Raw genomic sequence first — 23,252 nt, 5'->3', positions numbered from 1 at the left:
GGACATTGCAAAATGATTACCAGTAGTTGTGCACACCATTATGATCTCAACAGCCTCAGTGCCTTCAACATACTAACTCCCAAACATTTCCCTCTTAAAAGCTTACTTTGTCTCAGCACAGCATTTTCTGTATATACCTTCAACATTTACAACTTTACCAACAGTCGCACTGTTTTAATTTTGCACTGCTGATTTAATGCACACATTGAAAAGGGATAGTAGAAAAGGATGGGAAAGAGAGAGAGGGAGAGAGAGACAGGAATTTTTTTTTGTCCCATGAATCTCTCTCTCCAGTGAATTGCATGCATCAAAACAATAGAGCAAAATTAATAAATGGTTAAAGATCAGTGGTCATTTTGGAACTATGTCTTTCCTTCGTGCTAATATTAAGCATAAAAAGCTGGTTAACAAAACTGAGGCTCATGGTATAGGAGGGTCAGTGTCCAATTGGGTAAAAAAATTAGCTCAAGGACAGAAAACAGCCAGTCGTGGTAAATGGTTGTTTTTCAGACTGGAGGATGGTAGACCGTGGTGTTCCCCAAGATTCAGTGCTAGGACCACAGCTTTTTTTGCTATATATAAATGACTTGGATCTTGGAATACAGAGTAGAATTTCAAAATTTGTCGATGATACCAAACTTGGAAGAGTTGCAAACATTGAGGATGATAGGAACCGCCTGCAACAGGACATAGATAAGCTGGCAGAATGGGCAGACAAGTGGCAGATAGAATTTAATACAGCCAAGTGTGAGGTGATACATTTTGGCAGAAGGGATAAGGTGAGGCAATATAGAATTAATGGCACAATTTTAAAGAGTGTGCAAGAACAGAGGGACCTGGGGGTGCATGTGCATTGATCTTTGAAGGTGGCAGGACATATTGTGAGAGTGGTTAGCAAAGCATATGGGATCTTGGGCTTCATAAATAGAGGCATAGAGTACAAAAGCAGGGAAGCTATGCTGAACCTTTATAAAGCTCTGGTTACGCCCCAACGAGAGTATTGTATCGAGTTCTGGTCACCACACTTTAGGAAAGATATGAGCTTCTTTCAGAGGGTACAGAGGAGATTTACCAGAATGGTTCCAGGGATGGGGATTTTAGTTATAAGGTTAGGTTGGAAACGCTGGGGTCGTTCTCCCTGGAGCAAAGGATATTGAGGGGAGATAGAGGTGTACAAGATTATGACAGGCTTGGATAAGATAGACAAGGGAAAACTTCCCATTAACTGATGGTACAAGGACTAGGGGGAAAAGGTTTTGGGCAAGAGATGCAAGGGGAATGTGAGAGAGAACTTTTTTTACTCAGCGAGTGGTAATGACCTGGAACTCGCTGCCCACAAGGGCGGTGGAAGTAGAGATTTCAAAAGGAAATTGGATCGGCACTTGAAGGGTATGGGGATGGAGCAAGGTAGTGGGACTGACTGGATTGCTCTGCAGAGAGCCGGCATGGACTTCATGGGCCAAATGGCCTCCTTCTATGTCGTAAATGACTCTATGACTATTATGTCTTGCACTGCTACTTTATTGGTGATATTCATGTAATGCCATCACGTTCACAAAATTATTTAATTATTTTGGTTACCCAATGAAGTCCTATATTGTATTTGCTCTCTCAATGTCATACTGAAAGAAAGAAAAGAAAGACTGCCCCACTTGATGTCTTCTTTGCATTTTTGGGGGCTGTTGTCCCCACCAAAAAAGGGCTTTCATTGTTTCATTACAGAATTTGCCAACAGTCGCAGGGCCTCATCATTAAGTTAGTTGCCATTCAGCCATTTGCATCAAATACTGCACATTCACAGCTGGATTAACAAGCATTGGCAGTTATACTCATTCAGTTGCTTGGAAAATGTTAAAGGATCACTCCTGAATTGTATTTGCTACATTTTTCCATTAACAAAATATATTCTCACAAATCATGTACTTCAGAGCTGTGAATTTCAGCAGTTTCATTAGAAATTCATTAACAATAGAGAACAATATGTATTTCTGTTATTTTGCAATACAAGGAATAATGTGTGGTCACAATGTTTACTGAACATAACTATTTGCTGGAATCTCCACTGGATTATGTGTTTATTTAAATATCCTGAAAACTACAGAACTTTAAATATCAGGTGAAATTATTTTTACACTAAGCAGTACTTTAAGGGTGCTCACACTATATGGAACACAAATAGCTGTTTGAATGGTGAAATGTCTTTTAAGTAACATTGTTGGATGTGTGTTTTCAGTGCACAGCAAGGCTTTAAGTGCTTTGATTTTTGATTTCTGTTGCAAAATGTTAGTGTGGTCCTCAAAAGTTCACTCAATAAAAGAAATCCTCGTTTATACTTTTCTAGTAAATCAATCATTTTTTGTATGGAAAATATACATTAACATTTTTAGCCACACTTTGGAGTCTCCAAATGTTTGAGATCTGCCACAGATTATGTCAAAAGTCATCAAAAGCCTCTTCAAAAATTCTTGCCTGAAGCCAGATCAAAGGTGAACACCTGGAAGCCAGCAATGCCAGCACAGCAAAAAGTAATCCTATACTCTTCCCTGCTCGTAGATTTGGTTTTGTTATGCCAAACACCTTCTTTAAGTTTTATTTATTGCCTCAAACTTTTCTTGTCTAATGTAAATGGATAGTCAAGATTTTCCCTTTGATAAAAATAATTTTGACGGAGAAATAAAGGAGGCATGCTTTACCCTCTTGAAGCTCTTCATAGACCTTCTTATACTGACTTAGTGAGGCCACTTGACTCTTTGTAGCCTGCAGCATTGCCTTTAGGTCTGTGATGGTCAACTCATAGCATCTGGCTTGTTTTGCAACCGCCTCCTGTAGATCTTGATGGTCATGATGAAGCCTGCCAAATGGAGTTGAGGTAAAAGATCAGCCATGATCTTATTGAATGGCAGAGCAGGTTCGAAGGGTGGAATGGCCTACTCCTGCTCCTATGCCTTATGTTCTTAAACAAGAGAAACTAAATTGTTACATTTACAGAACAGAGTTCGTGTCTTATAGATTTGTGTGTATTCTCTCAAAAGTTTATTTTCATTAGATAAAATGTCACTGCTTATAGTCCCAACAGGAGCTTTCTCAAAATGCAACTATGTCACATGTCCCAACAATCACATCCCAGAAAACACCAGCACAGGTGTCAAATCCCACTCCTCAAATTCCAGTTTATCCAAATATCCCTCAGTATTCCACTCAGTTCTTCTATTGTATATCTCTCTCTCTATCTTTCTCCATACCATTCTCGTCTCTCCCTTACAGCTACGGGGCTCTTCCTCTTCCTCAGGAATATCTTCCTTTCCCATGTGTATAACTACTTCTTAACCACTTTACTCTATAGCCAAAATTCATGTGGTTACAAGAAGTGTTGGAGGACTGCCTTCGCTCAATTCTGTATTAAGGTACCATTTTACTGTTGACGTAACTGATACAAAACTGCGCTAAATAACTTTTCATTTATTATTTGTTGGTGAAATATTAACCAAAAAATAAAAGGCATAACTCAAATGAACATGTATGCTGTGATTTGTAACAACTTAGACCAACTTGTATTGTTAGTCTGCATATCCCGCTCACCTTTCAGCATGCAGGTTATGTAGTCTAATGTGGCATTAATTAAATACTTTTTTTAAATGTCTGAAAATAAGAAAGGATACTCAACAGAAATAAATGGAATGTTTGTAAAAATTTAAACATGTATAAAAGAAATATAAACAGAAATACAGTTTCATTCTGAAGTGATGAACTATAAATAACAAGGTTTTAAATTATAAATGACTATACACTGAATAAATTATGTTGCAAAAGGGTTTTTTAAATAGACCATCCTGTCATGTTAATTTCAGTTTTTCAGATGCAAAATATTTTGACATAATCATAGTTCAGAGAACAGTTAAATGAACAAGGCAGATAATCTATTCATTAACTAAATATATATTTAGCTACTTATTATAAATTTTGGGCTGCTAGGATCTAAGGTATAAACGAATCTCTTCATTTGGTTTTGCACTTTTACAAATGTCAAATTTACTGACATCTTTAATTATTGCTATTAATTTATTTTCATCACACTAAGATCAATCAACATTGGAATGATAATTAAAATTTAAGACATTATCATACTTACTATTTCAAATCCATACTTTGCAAATGTGACTACTCCTGAAATTATTCATGTAATAAACTGATCATTATCGCAAAATCAGAAACTCTTTCAGTCTAGCAGAAATCTGTTTCCCAGATATATGAGAAGCTATTTGGTCTCTGCCTCTTCCACAAGCATAAAACATCAAAGTTGAAAAATCAACCAAATTGAAATGTAATTAGCAAGCCAAAGTGACATGAACTCTGGTACTGTCGAGAACATGACAATGGACAATGCATTGCAATATGAAGAACTATCTCATTATTTACCTTTTGGTCTCCTCAGTTTTCTCATGCACCTTCTCATTGAGGAAAATAATGTGATCTTCTAGCACTTTATTGTTTTCTTTCAGTTCAGCCACTGTATGTTGCAAATTAATTTGGTCTTGTTCCTTCTGCAACAAACTGAAAAAATATCTATTATTTGTGCATATTACCACAATGACTATTTCCACGTGGTGAATTCTGGCACTGTTATGCCAATTTAAAAAAATTGCACCTGCCGCTGCCAGGAGAGGTAGCTACACAAGAATTTCCTGGGTAAGATAATCTGCCTATCCATTGGGATAGTCATTGGCATGCATCCCATGTAAAGCAGGTGTAAACAGCTGGAATGCATGGAAACTGGAGTGTAAACTTTAAAAAGGCAATTCAGCTTGCACATTTCAGTATTAGACCAGGTCGGGAGGTATAGTGCCTGGCACAATCACTTGACTCTCTCCTCAACTTCAGATGTCTCATAAATCTTTTCATCATAAATTTCAAAATTAATACAGCAGGAGCACCTACACCAAGTAGCCAGACAAGGCAGCAGGGCATGGTGTCAAGCTGGAGGAGAAGAACACAGAACTTTACCAAAATAGATCTTTAAGCCCTGATGGAGGTTTCAAGAGACACAGCCTCCTGGATGTGCCTCCTAGAAATATCATTCGTGCCACCTAGAAAGAGTAGGCAACAGCCTTTGGATTAGAGGGCAAGGCAGTTTGCACATTGGACACTTCCTTTGCTTCCTTGCCCATCCTGGGCACCAGCACAATATACACCCTCCCTCTTCAAGGGATACATGAGCAACTCACCCTGCACAATGCACACTGATTAAAGGGGCCTCTTACATGGCAGTTTGCTCCATGACTACCAAATTCCCATAATGGTAATTATTTACATGCACAACTCTAAAACCACTTCCTTCACTTTAACTGGCTGATACCCCATCTCTTACTTCAGCTTTTCTGTACGACATGGCACAATCAACTGCTAAACGTAGTCTCATTAATCCATCGTCTTTCAGGAAAAAATGGTCTGGTGCAAGGTTGTGAGGAAAAAGCTGGGAAATGGGACTAATTGGATAGCTCTTTCAAAGATCCAGCACAGGCACGATGGGCCAAATGGCCTCCTTCTGTGCTGCAAGATTCAATGGTGGAAGGGATGGGGAGGGGCGATGGAGGTGGTGCTGCCTGATCACATGTGTTGTTCAGGCATGCACACAGGACCTAGGAGGTAGGCGTAAAGGCACTCACCGTCTGGATCCAACAAGCCCTCACCTGGATGTAGCTGCCTGGGTTACCTGCCAACCACAGTTAAATGCAAAAAGCTCAACAACAATGAGGCTCATTTCTTTTGGTTAAAATTCCCCCCAAAGAGAAGAAAAAATGGATTAAGTGAGTGAAAAAGAGACAGTAAGCAAAGTTAAGAATAATATTTTTTAAATTTATGTTTTAAAATTTTCTAAGAACAATTTACTATCTATAGGATACTTCACAGTTTCAATTGTTCTCTATCTTGGCCAGAGAGATTAAGTGACATTACAAGATCATAAATCTCGTCATTAAAAAGATGTTATGCTGTTAAGTACTAGCCCTAACTTGCTGCAGCTCGTAATTAATGGCAAATTTCTTGAAACTGATGGGGAGTTTGAGGGTGAGCTGCTGTTTTTGCAACACTAATGCAAAGCGTTCAGCAACATATGGCAATTCGCCGTAAGTTGCTAGATGATTTTCATGTAAATAATTGGTATGCGCAGTAAACTCACCATTATTATGGCAGTAAAATCTAGGCCATGCTGTTTATAAAGCATGACAGCATTCCTGACCAATCAAGGGCATCATTCCCCAAATTGTAAAAAGCAGTCAGTTGAATGGTAACTCATTTCAAACATTCAAGGATAATTTCATTTCTTTCCGCTTTTTCAATCAAGTGCAGAGTTCTGTAGGTGAAACAATACATGAAGTACTGGTAAGCAAGACAGGCTCACTTTTGCCATGTACTGAACATCATGGAAGGCCATTGCCAAATGCACCAGCAATATATGGTGGTATTCAGCAGAGTGGACAGAAGAAGCCAAGGTAAGTATGTTTTAAATATTTGTGGATTCCTTGTAGGGCAGGAGAAGCAAGAGTGCTAGCTATGGCAGTTGGTTGGCGTTCTTGTTACAAGAGTTGACACAACATTGCGATAGCCTCTCTAGAGAAGCAGAGCCTCCTTATGCACTGCTCCTCAGTGAACGGCACGCATGTTATTCTGGGTTTATATACTGTTTGGAAGGATAAAATTCCTGTGAGCATGCCTCCTTCTGTTCGCTCTCCCAACACCTCTAGTCCCCTCTTCTTCTTATTCCTGTCAAAGTGGAATTGGACCGACATGATGAAAAAAGTGCAGTGCCAAAAGCTCCCTTAAGAGTTCAGAAAAATTTATAAGGACTTTAAAGTGTTCTAAGTAGTCAAAAAACACAATGTAATAGAAACAAAATGTCTCACAAAACTTTCTAGTATTTTACCCGAGAGCAGCTGAGGATCCCTTTAAATACTGTACAGTGGTGGCATAGTGGCGCAGTGGTTAGCACCGCAGCCTCACAGCTCCAGCGACCCGGGTTTGGTTCTGGGTACTGCCTGTGTGTGTGTGGAGTTTGCAAGTTCTCCCTGTGACCGCGTGGGTTTTCGCCGGGTGCTCCGGTTTCCTCCCACAGCCAAAGACTTGCAGAGTGATAGGTAAATTGGCCATTGTAAGTTGCCCCGAGTGTAGGTAGGTAGGTGGTAGGAGAATGGTGGGGATGTGGTAAGGAATATGGGATTAATGTAGGATTAGTATAAATGGGTGGTTGTTGGTCGGCACAGACTTGGTGGGCTGAAGGGCCTGTTTCAGTGCTGTATCTCTTTGTGACGCTAAATGGCCACCTCCAAAATTGAAAGATCAAGCAGTTTCTATATTATGCGGACAATCCACATTGCCAGTTTTATGCACAGGCTTAACAATTCAAAGAGCCACTTGTGAAAATGCACCAAACATGACCCTGACACAAGGCCTTCACTATGAGGAAGCACCAGGATAGCTAGGGGATCACATTATTCAGCAACTAGTCAGTCAAAAAACACTGTGATGGTAAGAACAAATTCAAAGCCCCTTTGGAGAGTGAATATGATAGTTTTGTGGAAGTCTCTTGAGAAAGTTTTTACAATCAGAGTATCACAGATTGTGAATGCTCCTGCCAATATTTCATGCAGGAGTCTTTTCTCCTCCTTCTTCTCTGTATCCTGGTCATTTACCTCTTGGGCATCTGATAACTAATTCTGGGCATCCTTTCATTGGTCTTGAAGAATGATCCATCTCTGTATTGCTAAGTTGTGAAGGATGCAACAACAACAACAATAATGCAGGAGAATTCTCTAGGCTGGCCCTGTAGCATGGTCCCTAACTTGCCTAAACATCAAAAGGTGTTTCTTCAAAATACCAATTGTGCTCTCAGTGCTGGCCCCTGTGAAGACATGGAGGTTGTTATATCGTTTTTTTAAGGGTGTCTAGGATGATCCAAGGCAGCAGTGATTTCCAAGGAACCAGCCTTGGACTTTATTTGCATCTGCAAAAAGGAGGGTGGAGGTGGAAATGACTACTTCACCAGTCGAGCTACCTGGATGTCTGGCAGTCAATTGCATTATACAGTATCAATTGTTTCACACCAAATGAACAATGATTGAATAATACTTCCTATTAATATATGGGACACTTCACCCAGAGGAGCCCAATGCAATCTGGGGAATTTCAATGTCTAGTCGAATTGAAGAGCTCTAGGCTGGACATTCCTGGCCTCCAGAGAAAGCTTTAAGAATGTATTGTCCTATGTGCGTAGGGCATATGTCATCTGCTCTAAGCTCCACTACACTGATAACTTCCAGATGTTCAGGAAGTCACCAGTTAGCCTGGAATGGACTAAATAAAAGACATTCAAAGCAGTGGTGACTTTGCTGCTACAGAAAGGGACATTCTTGCCTTGGATTGTGACACAAGATCCTCCTCCATGCTCCCTTCTCTCCGACCTGGTAAAAGTAAGCCTTTAAAAAAATATTCCCTGGATCCAGTAAACCTTTGAACACAGATACCATTAAGTAGCTGCCTTCCTACTCATATGTTGTCTAAATATTCTTCATCCTCTTGAGCAACGTAGAGTAGCAGACCAAAAGGTACTCAATGGGGACTAATGGCTTTCCCAAGAAATAGTTTCCAAATTTTTCAGATGTTTTCTGCTGACCACAACAATAATTTCTTACTGAAAGTTAAAAAAACTCCACAAAAGTCTCTAACTTTCTTAACCAAAACACTGTATAAATTCTGCAGCCTGAAATCCTGCATTCTGTTTCTTACCCGCTGGCATAGCTTCTGATCCACAACTAGTGGAGAGGCAGGGAGCTGGTTGCAGGTACTGGTGATGCCATATGATCTCTATTACATTTCATTTACACGGCTATGATGTTTCAGATGCACCTTATTTAAGGCAAAGGAGAGGTAGGCAGGATAACTGACTGCAGCAGGAGAGGACTGCTATTCCAGCATTTTGCATCTGCGCTCATACTTACTGCAGACTGTGCTACTCAAATAGGCGTATGTCAAGCATGAGGCCCACAAAAGCATCAATTATAACCTTTCAACACATGGAAAGCACGGCAATTGTATGATAACGATTTACTCCAACTGCTCATGTTCTCTTAATGGATGCACAAAAAGCCAAGAAGATAATTTTCACAGTTGGCATGCCATAAGTGCATTTTATGACTTCTATTTTTTGTATTGGTGCCTCTTTTGGAGCATTTTTTTTTAATCAATAAGGACCTTTCAGATGGAGACCTGCATAAATTTCCCCATGACATAAAAATATTATGCAAAACCGCTTTATCATAATTCTGTATGTATTTCTTTCTCATGTTATCTCCAATATGGTTCTCTGTACTCAAATTTCACTTAAAATCAGAGCAATGCGTGATAATTGTTAATTGTCCTTCATAATATGCTGGTGGAGCATGTTAATTAGGGTCTTACTTGAGTATATATAAGGAGACACTCAGTGACACTGGTTGAAGTTTTGAGTGAGGAGCTGCATGTTTGTAATCTTTTTACTTTGTAAAATAAATGCAAGACTGAATAAAGATTGTCTCCAGCATAATCCTTCAACAATAAGCTTTCTGGAGTATAACGTAGTAGCAGAGGATGGTTGCCTAAAAAACAATTTACATACAAAACTAAAATCTAGTGCTATTGTGGAAAATGGCAGAAAGCAAGTGTAAATGGTCAGGGTATGATTACCCTCCGATAATCTGAGTCTGAACCATATGAGCATTAGAAGAATGAAATGGATATATGAACATGGGTTACATCCTTACCAAAGAGGAAACAAGATATGGCCTTTGCATTGTCACTTCCTACCAAAAGTAAAATTAGAAGTATTTTGTGGACAGATGCTCGTGAGTTGGATACTGATGAAGGTTTGGATCTTCTGTTAGAATTCTTGGATGAGATTTACAAGAAAAATTATTTATTAAATGCATATGAGGCACAGTCAAACTTTGATAGATTTCGGAAAACAGATGGTTATTCAATGGAGGAATTTTTATGGACTTTAACGGACTGTATAGAAGACTGAGGAAATTCAATTTGGAGATCCCTGGTTCACTGCTAGCATTTAGGTTGCTAGATTGTGCTAGGGTATCGCAGATGGACAGGCTCCTGGTTCTAAATGGGGTTCAGTTCTGGCTGAATTTTATTCTCCCTCCATCGGGAGCGACGGCGAGCGAATAAATTGGAGGCCGTGCCGCCAAGCCGCCGCAATTTAGCATGCGGCGGTTCATTTCCATACGCAGGGTGGTCCCCCCGCCCAACCACATGGCGGGGGTGGGCTCTGCGACACCGGCAATGGTGTCAGCTGCCCCAACCCAGGCACTGGCGCCATTTTTAAAGAGCTGTCAAACCTGTATAGAGAGTACAAAGTTCAACGACCCCCCCCCCCCAACTACATTATACACAAATGTATGACCCGTTACCCCCCACAATACACAAAAAATAATTGCTAGCCCCGTTCCCCCCCACAAAACACAAATTGAATAGTTGACCTCTCCCCCCACCCCCTCCAACTGCACAAAGTGCTGAGGTCACCTCTTCTCCTCCCACACTAAAAATGCAGAGTTGACGCCATTTCTCCCTCCACCTCAACTACACTAAAAATCCTAAGTTTCCCCCTTTCCCACCACGGTAGCGCCAGCTTTCCCTGGACGGGATAGTGAAGGCACAACTGCTGCCCATCGAGGATCGTGGACAGCCAGTAAGATCATGGTAAATGATTTGTTGATTTATTCATGTCCTTTATTTCAATATTTAAAGTTTGGTCCTGTTGCTAAGTGGTGGGGGTGGGCCACCACAGAGCCTCACGCCGCCAGGAAGATCGGGCCCGGGAATCCCGGCATCAGGCTCCGTGGCAGGCTGTTGCAAGCTTCCGGCCCCGCCCCTCGCCACGGAGCCTGACATCGGGAGCTCAACAAAATCCAACCCTCCGTTTTGGATCAGATGTCTGCTGCCTTAAAAAAAATTCTGGGGAAACAGTCATTTCCTGCAGCATTGGTGGAACGAATGAGACATTCTGCGGTGACACAAAGAATGCAGGACACAATGATTGCTTGATTTCGAAAGGGTCCAGATACTGGACACAGGCACCAGTACAATCGAAAGGTTAAAGACTGGAGGAATGAGGATGAAAGCACCTTTAGCAGGTCTGCCTTTTACTGCAGGAGACAGAATTGGAACAACAATAATAGGCAAATGAATTCCAGGAATGCCCAAGAGACAGTTAATAGGTGTTTCAGGTGTGACTCGAAGTATCGTTATGCAATTAACTTCCCAAAGTGGAGAGGCAGGGTCCTTGAAATGACACATGACAGAGAATTCTGAGGCAGAAGAGGAAGATAATGATGAATCTGAATGAATTGTACTAATCACAAGGCATTAGTCCTTTGATGAATGTGTTTGTCGCAGATTCGTTCAACTGTGCTGTGCTAGATATTGCTTGCACATCAACAGTATGTGAAGCAGATTGTTTAAAATGTTATCTGGATTCACTCAGAAGAGAGGATTGACGGAAGGTTAAGGAGTATAAAAGAACTACTTGCTTTAGGTTTGACTATGACAACACACTGAAGTCACTAAAGAGAGCTGTAAATCCATGTAAAATAGCTGGAGTAAGCCACTTTATCAGTACTGTTGTATTGTGATACCTTTACTGTTGAGTAAACCTTATACGAAAAGGCATAAATGAAACTTGATACGGAGCATGATAAAGCACTTGTTTTTGTACAGTCGGTGGATTTGCAGTTTACCCAGTCAGGGCATTATTGTATCCCCTTAGCAAAACCTGATATTTCTAGTGAGAGCATTAGAGAAATATTAATGGCATCAGGTGATAGGAATCAGAGAGAAAAAAAGCAAATTAGCTTAAAGTTACACAGAAAATTTGCTCACCCTTCTTGTCCAAGATTAAAAACCCTGTTAAAGGATGCAGGTATGATTGATGAAGAATATATGCAGATAATAGAAGAGATTAATGTGAAATCTGAAAACAGTATCGGAGGACGCTGTCATGTCCTATTGTAAGCCTTCCATTGACATGTGACTTTAACGAGATAGTTGTCATGGATTTAAAGGTATAGAAAAAAGAAAGAAATATTTTCATTCTACATTTTATATACTTGGCAACCAGATTTAGTCTTTCTACAATGATACATGGCAAGAACCAAAGTGTGATTATAGATAACATCATGGAGAAATGGACAGGGACGGGATGTGGGGTAACGGCTAAGTTTCTGATTAATAATGGAGGGGAATTTGCCGATGACGAGTTCAGAGACACATGTGAAAACGTAAACATTATGGTCATGAATACTGCAGTTGAAAGTCCTTTCAGCAATGGGCTCTGTGAAAGGAATCAGGCGGTGATTGATGCAATGCTGCATAAAATTTTAGCTGATCAACCAAACTGCAAGTTGACAACTGCCCTGGCATGGGCAGTTCATGCAAGGAATTTGCTTCAGATGGTTGGAGGGTATACTTGTAGGAAAGTTTACATCAGACCAGTGGGAGTCATTCAAAAAGGAAATAGAGAGAGTTCAGGGCCAACATGTTCCGGTAAAGGTGAAAGGTAGGACCAACAAGTCCAGGGAACCCTGGATGTCAAAGGATATAGAGGATTGGATAAGGAAAAAAAAAGGAGGCTTATGGCAGATTCAGAGGGCTGAAAACAGAAGAGGCCCTAGAGGAGTATAGAAAGTGTAGTGGGGTACTTAAAGAAGTAATTGGGAGAGCGAAGCGGGGGCATGAAAAAACACTGGCGGGCAAGATAAAGGAACATCCCAAGGCATTTTATAAGTATATTAAGGGCAAGTGGATAACCAGGGAAAGAGTAGGGCCAATTAAGGACCAAAGTGGCAATCTGTGTGTGGAGCTGGAGGTTTTAAGTAAGGTTTTGTAAATGGTGGTGTTGTAAATAGTGAGGAAGAAAGCCTTGGATTACAGGACGATATACATGGGCTGGTAAGATGGATAGAGCAGTGGCAAATGGAATTTAATCCTGAGAAGTGTGAGGTGATGCATTTTGGGAGAACTAACAAGGCAAGGGAATATACAATGGATGGTAGAACCATTGGAAGTAGAGGGTCAGAGGGACCTTGGTGTACTCGTCCATAGGTCAGTGAAGGCAGTAGCACAAGTAGATAAGGTGGTTAGGAAGGCATATGTGATACTTGCCTTTATTAGCCGAGGCATAGAATAAAAAAGCAGGGAGGTTATGAATGTGCTGTACAAAATGCAAGTTAGGCCACAGCTGGAGTACTGTGTACAGTTCTGGTCGCCACACTATAGGAAGGATGTGATTGCACTGGAGAGGGTGCAGAGGAGATTCACCAGGATGTTGCCTGTGCTGGAGCATTTCAGCTATGAAGAGAGACTGGATAGACTAGGGTTATTTTCCTTAAAGGAGAGAGGGCTGATGGGGGACCTGATTGAGGTATACAAAATTATGAGGGGCATAGATAGGGTAGATAGGAAGAAGCTTTTTCCCTTAGCGGAGGTGTCAATAACCAGGGAGCATAGATTTAAGGTAAAGGGCAGGAAGTTTAGAGGGGATTTGAGAAAAAAAATTTCACCCAGAGGGTGGTTGGAATCTGGAACACACTGTGTGAAGGGGTGGTAGAGGCAGGAACCCTCACAACATTTCAGAAGTATTTAGATGAGCACTTAAAATACCATAGCATACAAGGCTACAGGCCAAGTGCTGGAAAATGAGATTAGAATAGATAGGCTTGATGGCTGGCACAGACACGGTGGGCTGAAGGGTCTGTTTCTGTGCTGTATAACTCTATGACTATGACTCCATGACTCTATGAGTCCCTATCAATCGGTCTATGGATGAAATCCCTAGTTGCCTTCTGTGCTGTATGACAGTCCTCCTGCTCTAGAATGTGCTACAATTAGTACAATTTTTTCTGCACATTTGAATGCTTTACTTGCAGGGAGATGGGCTTTCGTCAAGGCTCACGTCTCTGAGAAAATTCGGAAACCTCTGAGGCATCGTATAAGGCCATCTGTGACAGAATTTAATTCAGGAGATTTGGTGTATTATAGAAGAGAGGGTCATAGGGAATGGAAAGGCCCTGCTAAGGTAATAGGTTGTGATAGCTAGACAGCAGCTATCAAACATGGAAATCAAACTGTTAATGTTCATTCCTCATGTTTATTCAGGATTGATTACAAAATCTCTGATAAATCTGAGCAGCTGATGTGAGCATTTGAGGTACAAGGTGCCCCTTTCCTTCTGTGTTTTGTGATGAAGGTCCTGAGGAACAGAATACAGTAGATCAAGGGTTGGATAGTGGTAATGTGAGCAACCACGACACACAGGCTACAGCTATCACATGCAAAGCAAATTGCCCCGAGTAGGTACCCGAGTGACATATGTTCCAAAGGGGTCTAGTGAGTGGAGGGATGCATCAATTGAGAGACATGGAGGAAAATCTACTGGAATGTTTAAGTATTGGTTGAATGTTCAGGATTATGGCCAAGAAGCGAGGTCCATGGACTGGCAGAATGCAGTCAAAGAGTGGACAGTGAGAAAGCACAGTGCAAGTTCTAATATTGGAAGTGACTCTTGCGTCAGGAAATAATCACATACTGGAGAAAGAGCCTCCGATAGTGTGAGAGACAGATCTTATGAGAGGGAGATCTTACAGCAGTAGTCCCGAAAGACATCAAAGTGCTAGTGGACGCATAGTTTAAATTGATTACACAATGAAATAAAGGCTGAAGAACAGTCTCACAATAGAGCTGGAAGCAGAAGTCCTCATGACCATGAAGTTTTGGTGGCTGCCAATAAACTTGAGGATAAATTAGTGAGAGGCAAAACAGAAGGAGTTAGAGTTGTAGAGGGTTTGGTGTTTCTTCTGAGGTACCAAATAAGAGACAGCCAGCTTTGTCACATAGATGGATTTGTACTGAAAAAGTGTTTGCAGATGGGACCTATAAGGCTAAAGCGAGGCTAGTTGTGAGGGGTTTTGAGGAGCGACTGGGTGATACAGATGTTAGAGTGGACTCTCCCACAGCTGGAAACATAATCTTGAAAATCTTTTTTGCTCTTTTGGCCACTTATTCATGGGAGTGTAGATCATAAAAGCATAAAAGCTGCATTTCTGCAGGGTGATACTTTTCAGGCAGAAGTGTTTCGGAAACTGCTTAAAGAAGCAGCAGATGCAGAAGGAAAATTATGGAAACTAAACAAATGCATCTATGCACTTATTAATGCTTCCAGGTGTGGTATTTCTCGGTGAGATCAGTTTTGCTGAAAATTGGTTGTGTCCAACTAAACACAGATCCCGCAATATTTTAATTGGGATCATAAAGGGAACCTTTCAGGCATCTTCATGATGCACATTGATGATTTCTTATGGGGTGGTACTGCAGAATTTGAGAAAATGTGTTACTGATAAGATTAAGAGTAGAATTTAAGATTGGGAGTCAGACTTGTGGGACTTTTAAATATATTGGTTTAGACATTAAGCAGAGTAGTTCGAGAATAAGTTTAAATCAACAATCTGATTTAGAGACTCCCATCCCGGTTAATCGTGCTAGGTCATCCAGAAATAGGTGGATGGGACTTCGCCACCAACGTATAAGTCTTGGGTCACGGGGGTGGATTGGGAGGCGGAGCAGCCCTCAATCAGGCACCCTGTGCCCAACTGCCATGACATCCGCCCCGGTGCGGGGAAAGGCCGGCAGCTATCACTGAGCGGCCTTTCACGTCCCCAACACACCCACTTGCCACAGGTAAAACAGTGGAGGTGGGCAAGGGCCCTTAAGTGGCCGCTTAAGGGCCTTCATTGGCCTCAGGCGGGTGGGACGTTTCCCCCCCCCCCCCCCCCACCCACTCGACTGCCATAAAGTTGACCGGAGGTGGAAGCAGGGCAGGAAGGCCTCCCAGAGCCTCCCGCTCAATTTTACGCCACCCCCACGCCACCATCAGACCTGCTGGGCGGTGTAAAATTCAGCCCGATATGTCTAAAGAAAAGTCAGAGCAATTGTGAAGCTTGATTGGCCAATTAAACTGATTGTGCACTCAGACTAGGCCTGATGCTTGTTATGATGTGTTGGAGTTAAGTACTACAATACAACACTCAAAAGCTGAGAACATTTTAAGGGCAAATAAACATTAAAACATTGAATCTGGAGAAATGCGTACTAAGTTCCCAACCTTAAGTGACCCAAAGAATATGAAACTAGTCATTTTTAGTGATGCTTCACCTGCTAATCTTGTTAATGGGTATTCGAGTGCAGCTGATTTCATAATATTTTAAATGGGTGAAAATGGGAAATGTTGTCCAACAGCTTGGGAAGCTAAGAAAATAAAAAGGGCTGTTAAAAGTATGTTAGCTGCGAAAACACTGGTTCTAATGGAGGCATTGGATATGGGGTTCTATTTGTCAAATATTTTAGGTGAGATTCTACACAAGGGGCGGATTGAAGATTAGATACCCATTGAATGTTATGTATATAATCATTCCTTGTGGGATAATGTAAAATCAATAAAAAGTGTGAGCAGAAAAATGGTTACAGATTCACCGCGCCATATTGAAACAAATGCTGGAGAGAAAGGACATCTCCAAAATTAAATGGGTACATGCAAGTCATCAATTTTTTGAGTGTTTTACAAAAAGAAATGCTTGTACAAAGAAATTGTTGGGGGTTCCAGAGGAGCAGTATCTCACAATGTAATGCTTTGTACAGAACATGGAATTTATTTTGATTTCTTTTGAAATGTTCTTTGAGCATGTTAAAATCTAAGTTTTATTTAAAAAAAGGGAATCTGTTAATTGTGTTTAATTATATGTTGGTGGACAGTGTTAATTAGGGTCTTACTTGAGTATAAATAAGGAGACACTTTCTGAAACTGGGCGAAAGTTTGAGTGAGGAGCTGCATGTTTGTAATCTTTTTACTTTGTAAAATAAATACAAGACTGAGTAAAGATTGGCTCCAGCATATTAGTTCAACAACAAGCTTTCTGGAGTATAACAATAATGGCTTGGAACATTTTAACTGCTTCTTGTTACAAAGGGAAGAGGGCAACAATTATGTAACTATGGAATTTGAAACATTTAATTTCGCAGGCACATGCATCAAACTCACATTACATAATGAAGCACATATATAATGTTCTGAGAAATGTTAAAGTTATACGGAATTACTTCATTATGTAATGAAACAAACCTTCTTAGAAATGCACATACAATATAGAATGAAATTCATTACCCTGACATCATAATACTGTGAGTTAGGAAATATGATTATTATTGAAGTGGATTCATCACAAAAGAATAACTCAAATCATTGCAGTTATGAGAGTTCCATTTTAAAGCTTTTTCAGATTTTGGCAATGCATAGCATACTGACCAGAATATGAATAAATTTAGTAGCATGGCAAAAAAGGAAAAAAAAACTTTTGTGAAGTTAAGTTTGCTAGCTACCTAGGACAATAGCTCCGAAAGCTTACTATGTATAGAGTTATAAACAAGCTAGTCTAGTACCAGTTTTCAACTTCAGGGTGATTTAATTGAGGTATACAAGGTTATGAAGGGCCTAGATAGAGTAGATAGGAAGGACCTGTTTCTCCCAGCTGAGAGGTCAATTATCAGGGGGCACAGATTTAAAGTGATTTGCAGAAGGATTAGAGGGGACATGAGGAAAAACTGTTTCACGCAGAGGTTGGTGGGTGCCTGGAATTCACTGCCAGGAATGGTGATGGAGGCAGAAACCCTCAATTATTTTAAAAGGTACCTGGACATGCACCTGAAGTGCTGTAACCTGCAAGGCTATGGACCAAGTGCTGGAAGGTGGGATTAGATTGGGTGGCTAGTTTTTTTGGCCGGTACAGACACGATGGGCTGAATGGCCTCCTTCTGTGCCGTAATTTTTCTATGATTTTACTAGTACTGCAACTTTTTGACAACAAGAATGTCAAAGAAAGAAGATTAGGTGGAGAAGTATTCATTACTATACTGTTATCTCTCCACTAGGTAAGTTAGGAACAAAGACCTATCACTAGACTGCAAGGTACTGGTTTTGCACCTCTCCACAACTCCAACCACAACTAAACTAGCAAATAATAAAATAATTGAAATACAGTCATATAAATAATTCAATTACAGTCACATTTCCATTGTTTTTCTTCAAAGATCAGGCCAACTGAAATTGTTCTCAACTATAAGTTTGAGCATTCATTATTAACTCACAATATTTCAAATCAAATCATGCTGGAATGTGAATAAGCTTACAGTCAAAATGATTCACACTGCCATCTGAAAGAGGCAGCATGGTGAAGTGCCGCTTGTAAGATAAAAAAAATCAGAAATATGAGAAGAAAAATAAAACTGTCCAAAATGTCAGCTTAAAAGAGGACAATAATGAATGTTTTAAAGGTAAAGTGATATTTTGATCAAGCCTTGCCTTCCCAGTCAAGCACCATGCTCACAAATTGAAGTGTCTTTCGAAAAGAATCAGTTTCCCTACTATGCTTTGTCATGGTCCTGTAGTTTTTTTTTCAGAATATGCGGTTTGCCTTTAAGGCTTGCAAGGGATCAGTATTGCTTTAAGAGCCGGCAAGCCTTAGGAATTACAGGAAGGTGCATTTTCGTTGCCTTAGAAGCAGCCATTTGGAGACTGTGATTCAAAGGGTGCATTCTCGTTACCATAGATATAGCCACTGGGAGTGAGCCTGATGCGATACATTTGTTACAATTCAGCTTGAACTGGCTTTTAGTGAGACAATTTGTCCTAACAGAACACACAGACGCGGAGGACACAGAGACACAGCTGTAGTGTTCAGACACCTGAAAAAGAGCTCTCAACCATTTAAACTGAAGGAATAGGAATTTAGTCTGTTTAATTATTATCTCTCAAAATTCTAAAAAGTCAAGCCAAGACAGAGATCTCTGGTAATTTAAATTGAAGAAAGGGAAGTTGGATTGTGACAATCTTTTATCCCTCAAAAACTCTAAAGTCAGATTGATTCTGTTGAAAGCGTTTGCAAGTTGTTAATTATTGAAATTCGCTGGAGAAGGAAAGCAACATCCTGTGAGGACTTCAAGCAACATTGGACTGTAAATTTGCAAGGATTCTATTTTTTTCTATTTTAAATGTTGTTTATATATTCACAGTGTTTAAGAATTTAGTTCTTCAAATTAAAGAGTTAATTTGTTGATTGTTAGGCGATCTGTGGAGCAACAGGATTGAATTATCAGTGCGTCTCTCCCACCACAATCAGATTCGTATATTTTGATTGGGGGCTTTGAGTGGAGCAGTTGGTCATAACAGCTTTTGTTCATGGACAAGTTTAGGTGAGTAAACAGTTAAGTACAGCAATGTACACTTACATCTCTCTTAAATCATTCAGTTCAGTACAGACTGCCTCTACCTCTTCATTTCTGCAAACAATAAAGAAATTATTTTGCATTAAGATTTGCATTGACGTTAAATGATTTTATCATTAACTCATTTAAAGTTTCAGAATGTACACTTTCAAGTAAATTCTTGAAATGTACAGTGTGTGACGAATTATATAATACAATTGCTGAGCTTCTCTACTAAAGTGTGTAATTGCTATTAATTGTATTTTTCCATGTGTAACAGCCACTGGATATTAATATAGATGGATTTCAAAAGTTGTCAAAAACTTTTAATCTCGTTTAAAAAGGTATTAATTGTATATAGATAGAATGCTAATAGATCAACAGTGTATGTTTAAATAGAAGCTTGCTCAAAATATTTATATTAGAAACCCCAATCGCCTGAACATCTAATGAACAGGACATTTAATGGCAATTTTGACACTTCAGCGGGAAAGGCTCTGGTTCCTGTTTAATTTAATTGTATTATTTGCTCTTCAAGGACACTGGAGGAAAAATGGACACCCTCTAATATTTCTACTTACAGTAAGTGCATCCAAGGCACGTGGAAAAAATTTAGGTAGACTGGCCAGCAGTCCATTTAGCCACATTTCACACTGTATGTGACATTTCATTTTGCAGACAGCTTTCCTATAGGTTTTCAAAGCAAGATTGCCAATATAGTATAAATGGGTACCCTTCTAGGACACCTTTGTGCGATGGACTCATACCGATTAGAATTGTGCTAAGATTGTGCAAATTAAATTAATTTAAGGTCTACACAACTATCAAAGAAAGAGAATTTCCTTCTATTATCTGAGGTAGTATAGAAACATAGGGCAGAATTTTACCAGCCCTGCAGCAGTGGGAACAGAGAAGGGGGATGGGCAGTAAAATGGCAATGGGACCATGTTAGGACAGCACCCCAACATCAACCCGCCAATAAGCAATTTCATGAGATTGGGCACGCAACACATCAATGGCTGACATATCAGCAGTAGGCAGGTAATTAAGGCTGTTAAACAGCCAATTGTCTAGAATTTTGTGAGTTTTTTGCGACTTTGTGAAGGGCGCACAGGTTTCTCAGAGGCTCAGCATCTTTCCTTCTCAAAAAAGACGAGATTTGAGTGGCAACTCAGTGGTGTAGGAAGTGGCAGGCAGTGTCTGCAGCTTTCTGTTGAGACAGGCTGTGTGTTGAAGACGCGAGGGCTTCAGGCTTGTTGGCACTGCAAAGGGTGAGTTCAAACTTAAGTGCTGTTAGTGAAAGGATGTCTCCCAGGTCCAGAGCAGCCACTGGAGGCAGGACAAGGTTCTTGAGTGGCTCATCACACTGGAGGCTTCATTTGGCTATGGGTCTATGCTCTGAGAGTTTGACACTTCCAGTGAGGTGGAGAGTAGCACAGAGATGGGGAAGCACCATCCCGACTGTAGTGCTGAATATTTGTGCTCCAGAACTAGCTGCACTCCTTAGCCAAGCTGCCCCATGTAGCTACAACACTGACATCTAACCGACAATGTGGAAAATTGCCCAGGTATGTTCTATCCGCAAAAAGCAGGACAGATCCAAATAGGCCAATTTCTGCCCCATCAGTCTACTCTCAATTATCAGTAAAGTGATGGAAGGTGTCTTCGACAGTGCCATCAAGCAGCAATTACTCAACAACAACCTGCGCTGTGCTGCTCAGTTTTGGTTCTGCCAGGGGCACTTGGCTCCAGACCGCATTACAGCCTTGGTCCAAACATGGACTAAAGAGCTGAACTCAAGAGGTGAGGTGAGAGTGACTGCCTTTGACATCAAGGCAGCTTTTTACCGAGTGTGGCACAAAGGAGCCCTAGCAAAATTGAAGTCAATGAGAATCGAGGGGAAAATCTCCACTGGTTGGAGTCATACCTTGCACAAAGGAAGATGGTTGAGGTTGTTAGAGGCCAATCATCTCAGCCCCAGGACATTGTTGCAGGAGTTCCTCAAGGCAGTGTCTTAGGCCCAACCATCTTCATTAATGACATTCCCTTTATTATAAGGTCAGAAGTGGGGATGTTCGCTGATGATTGCACAGTGTTAAGTACAATCACAACTCCTCAGATAGTGAGGTAGTCTGTGCCAGCATGCAGCAAGACTTTGGGCAACATTCAGGCTTGGACTGATAAGTGGCAAGCAACATTGTGCCACACAAATGCCAGACAAGTGCCAGACAATGACCATCTCCAACAAGAGAGAATCTAACCAACACCCCTTAACATTCAACGACATTACCATCGTTGAATCCCCCACCATCAACACCATGGGGGTTACGATTGGTCAGAAACTTAACTGAACAAGCCATATAGATACTGTGGCTACCAGAGTAGGTCAGAGGCTGGGAATTCTGCAGCGAGTAACTCATCTCTGGACTCCCCAAAGCCTGTCCACCATCTACAAGGCACAATCAGGAGTGTGATGGAATACTCTCCACTTGCCTGGATGAGTACAGCTGCAACACTCAAGAAGCTCGATACCCTCCAAGACAAAGCAGGCCACTTGATCAGCACCCCATGCACCACCTTAAACATTCACTCCTTCCACCTTCGGTATACAGCAGCAGCAGTGTGTACCATCTACAAGATGTAGTGCAGCAACTCGCCAAGACTCTTTCCTCAGCAACTTAACCCACCACCTCAACCACCTAGAAAGACAAGAGCAGCAGACGCATGGGAACTCCACAATCTCCAAGTTCTCCTCCAAGTCACACACCATCCTGACTTAGAACTATATTGCCGTTCCTTCACTGTCGCTGGGTCAAAATCCTGGAACTCCCTTCCCAGCACTGTGGGTGTACAGCGGTTCAAGAGGTCAGCTCACCACCACCTTCTTACGGGCAATTAGGAATGGGCAATAAATGCTGGCTTTGCCAGCAACATTTACATCTCAAGAACAAATTTTTAAAAGAGCAACACCCATGCATTGCATCAGGGTAAGGCTATGCAATCTTAGTCCAGTCATTCCTGCAAAGTTTGCCTCACTAACATCTGGGGGGGTAGTACCCAGGGTGGGAGAATTATCCCACAAACCAGTCAAGCAAAAGCCCGATCATGTTGTCATCAGATCACATCAATCATATTCAACTGGGATGACACACCCACTAAAGTGGGGGCAATAAGAGATGCAGTTGGCTGTGAGTGACCCAAAGAATCCTCAACTCCTTACCCAATGAAGTCTCATGACTTCAGGCCAAACAAAGTCAAGGAAACCTGTTGATCACCACCCAGGGTCCCATCAACTGACAAATCTGTAGTCCTCCATGGTGAATGAATGACATTTGCAAGATGATCTGAAGGAAGCAAGAGGACAAAATGTAATCTGGTTGGGGTGCATCAATATCCACCACTAAAAAACCTTGAGAAAACTGGGTGAGTCCTGAAGAACATAATTGTTAGAGTGAGCCATTAGCAGGTATATGGTTCTAAGCTTCCTTGGCCCAAACATTGTAAGATCAGGAGTGGACCTGTTCACATATGATTCCACAATGTTAACTCCATTTATATATCCTCCGATAATGAAGCAGCCCATGTCGGCCTCCAACAGGACCAGGATATCATTCAGGCTTAGGCTGATAAATGGGACATAACATTCACACCATACAAGTGCCAGCTATTGACCACCTCGAACAAGAGAAAGTCCAGTCATCTCCCCTTGACCTTCAATGAAATCACCATTGCTGAATTCTCCACCAACATCCTGAGCATGTCCATCAACCAGAAGCTGAACTGGAGTAGCCATATCAACTATGATTACAACAGCAGAGTAGAGACTGGGTACTGATCTCTCCGCCAGCTACAAGTGAGATGGAATATTCACCACTCTCTTGGATGGATGCAGCTGCCGTGCAGTACAG

At 41.1% G+C, this 23,252-nt stretch overlaps 1 protein-coding gene across 2 annotated transcripts in view; it reads right to left on the bottom strand.

Moving 5' to 3' along the window:
* Positions 1–23,252, bottom strand: part of LOC137380713 (uncharacterized) — a 360,734-nt gene that overhangs the window by 298,627 nt on the left and 38,855 nt on the right. The window contains exons 5-7 of one of the 2 annotated variants that reach the window (XM_068052983.1): positions 19,369–19,419; positions 4,417–4,551; positions 2,694–2,851 (exon numbers count right to left, since the gene is read on the bottom strand). In XM_068052983.1, the coding sequence (XP_067909084.1) occupies positions 2,694–2,851; positions 4,417–4,551; positions 19,369–19,419 (344 nt within the window). The remainder of the gene's footprint in view (positions 1–2,693; positions 2,852–4,416; positions 4,552–19,368; positions 19,420–23,252) is intronic. The other variant, XM_068052984.1, reaches the window with a different exon arrangement.

This window comes from Heterodontus francisci, chromosome 20, assembly GCF_036365525.1.
Source record: "Heterodontus francisci isolate sHetFra1 chromosome 20, sHetFra1.hap1, whole genome shotgun sequence".
Classification (NCBI taxonomy): domain Eukaryota; kingdom Metazoa; phylum Chordata; class Chondrichthyes; order Heterodontiformes; family Heterodontidae; genus Heterodontus; species Heterodontus francisci.
This window is presented reverse-complemented; position numbering and strand designations above follow the sequence as displayed.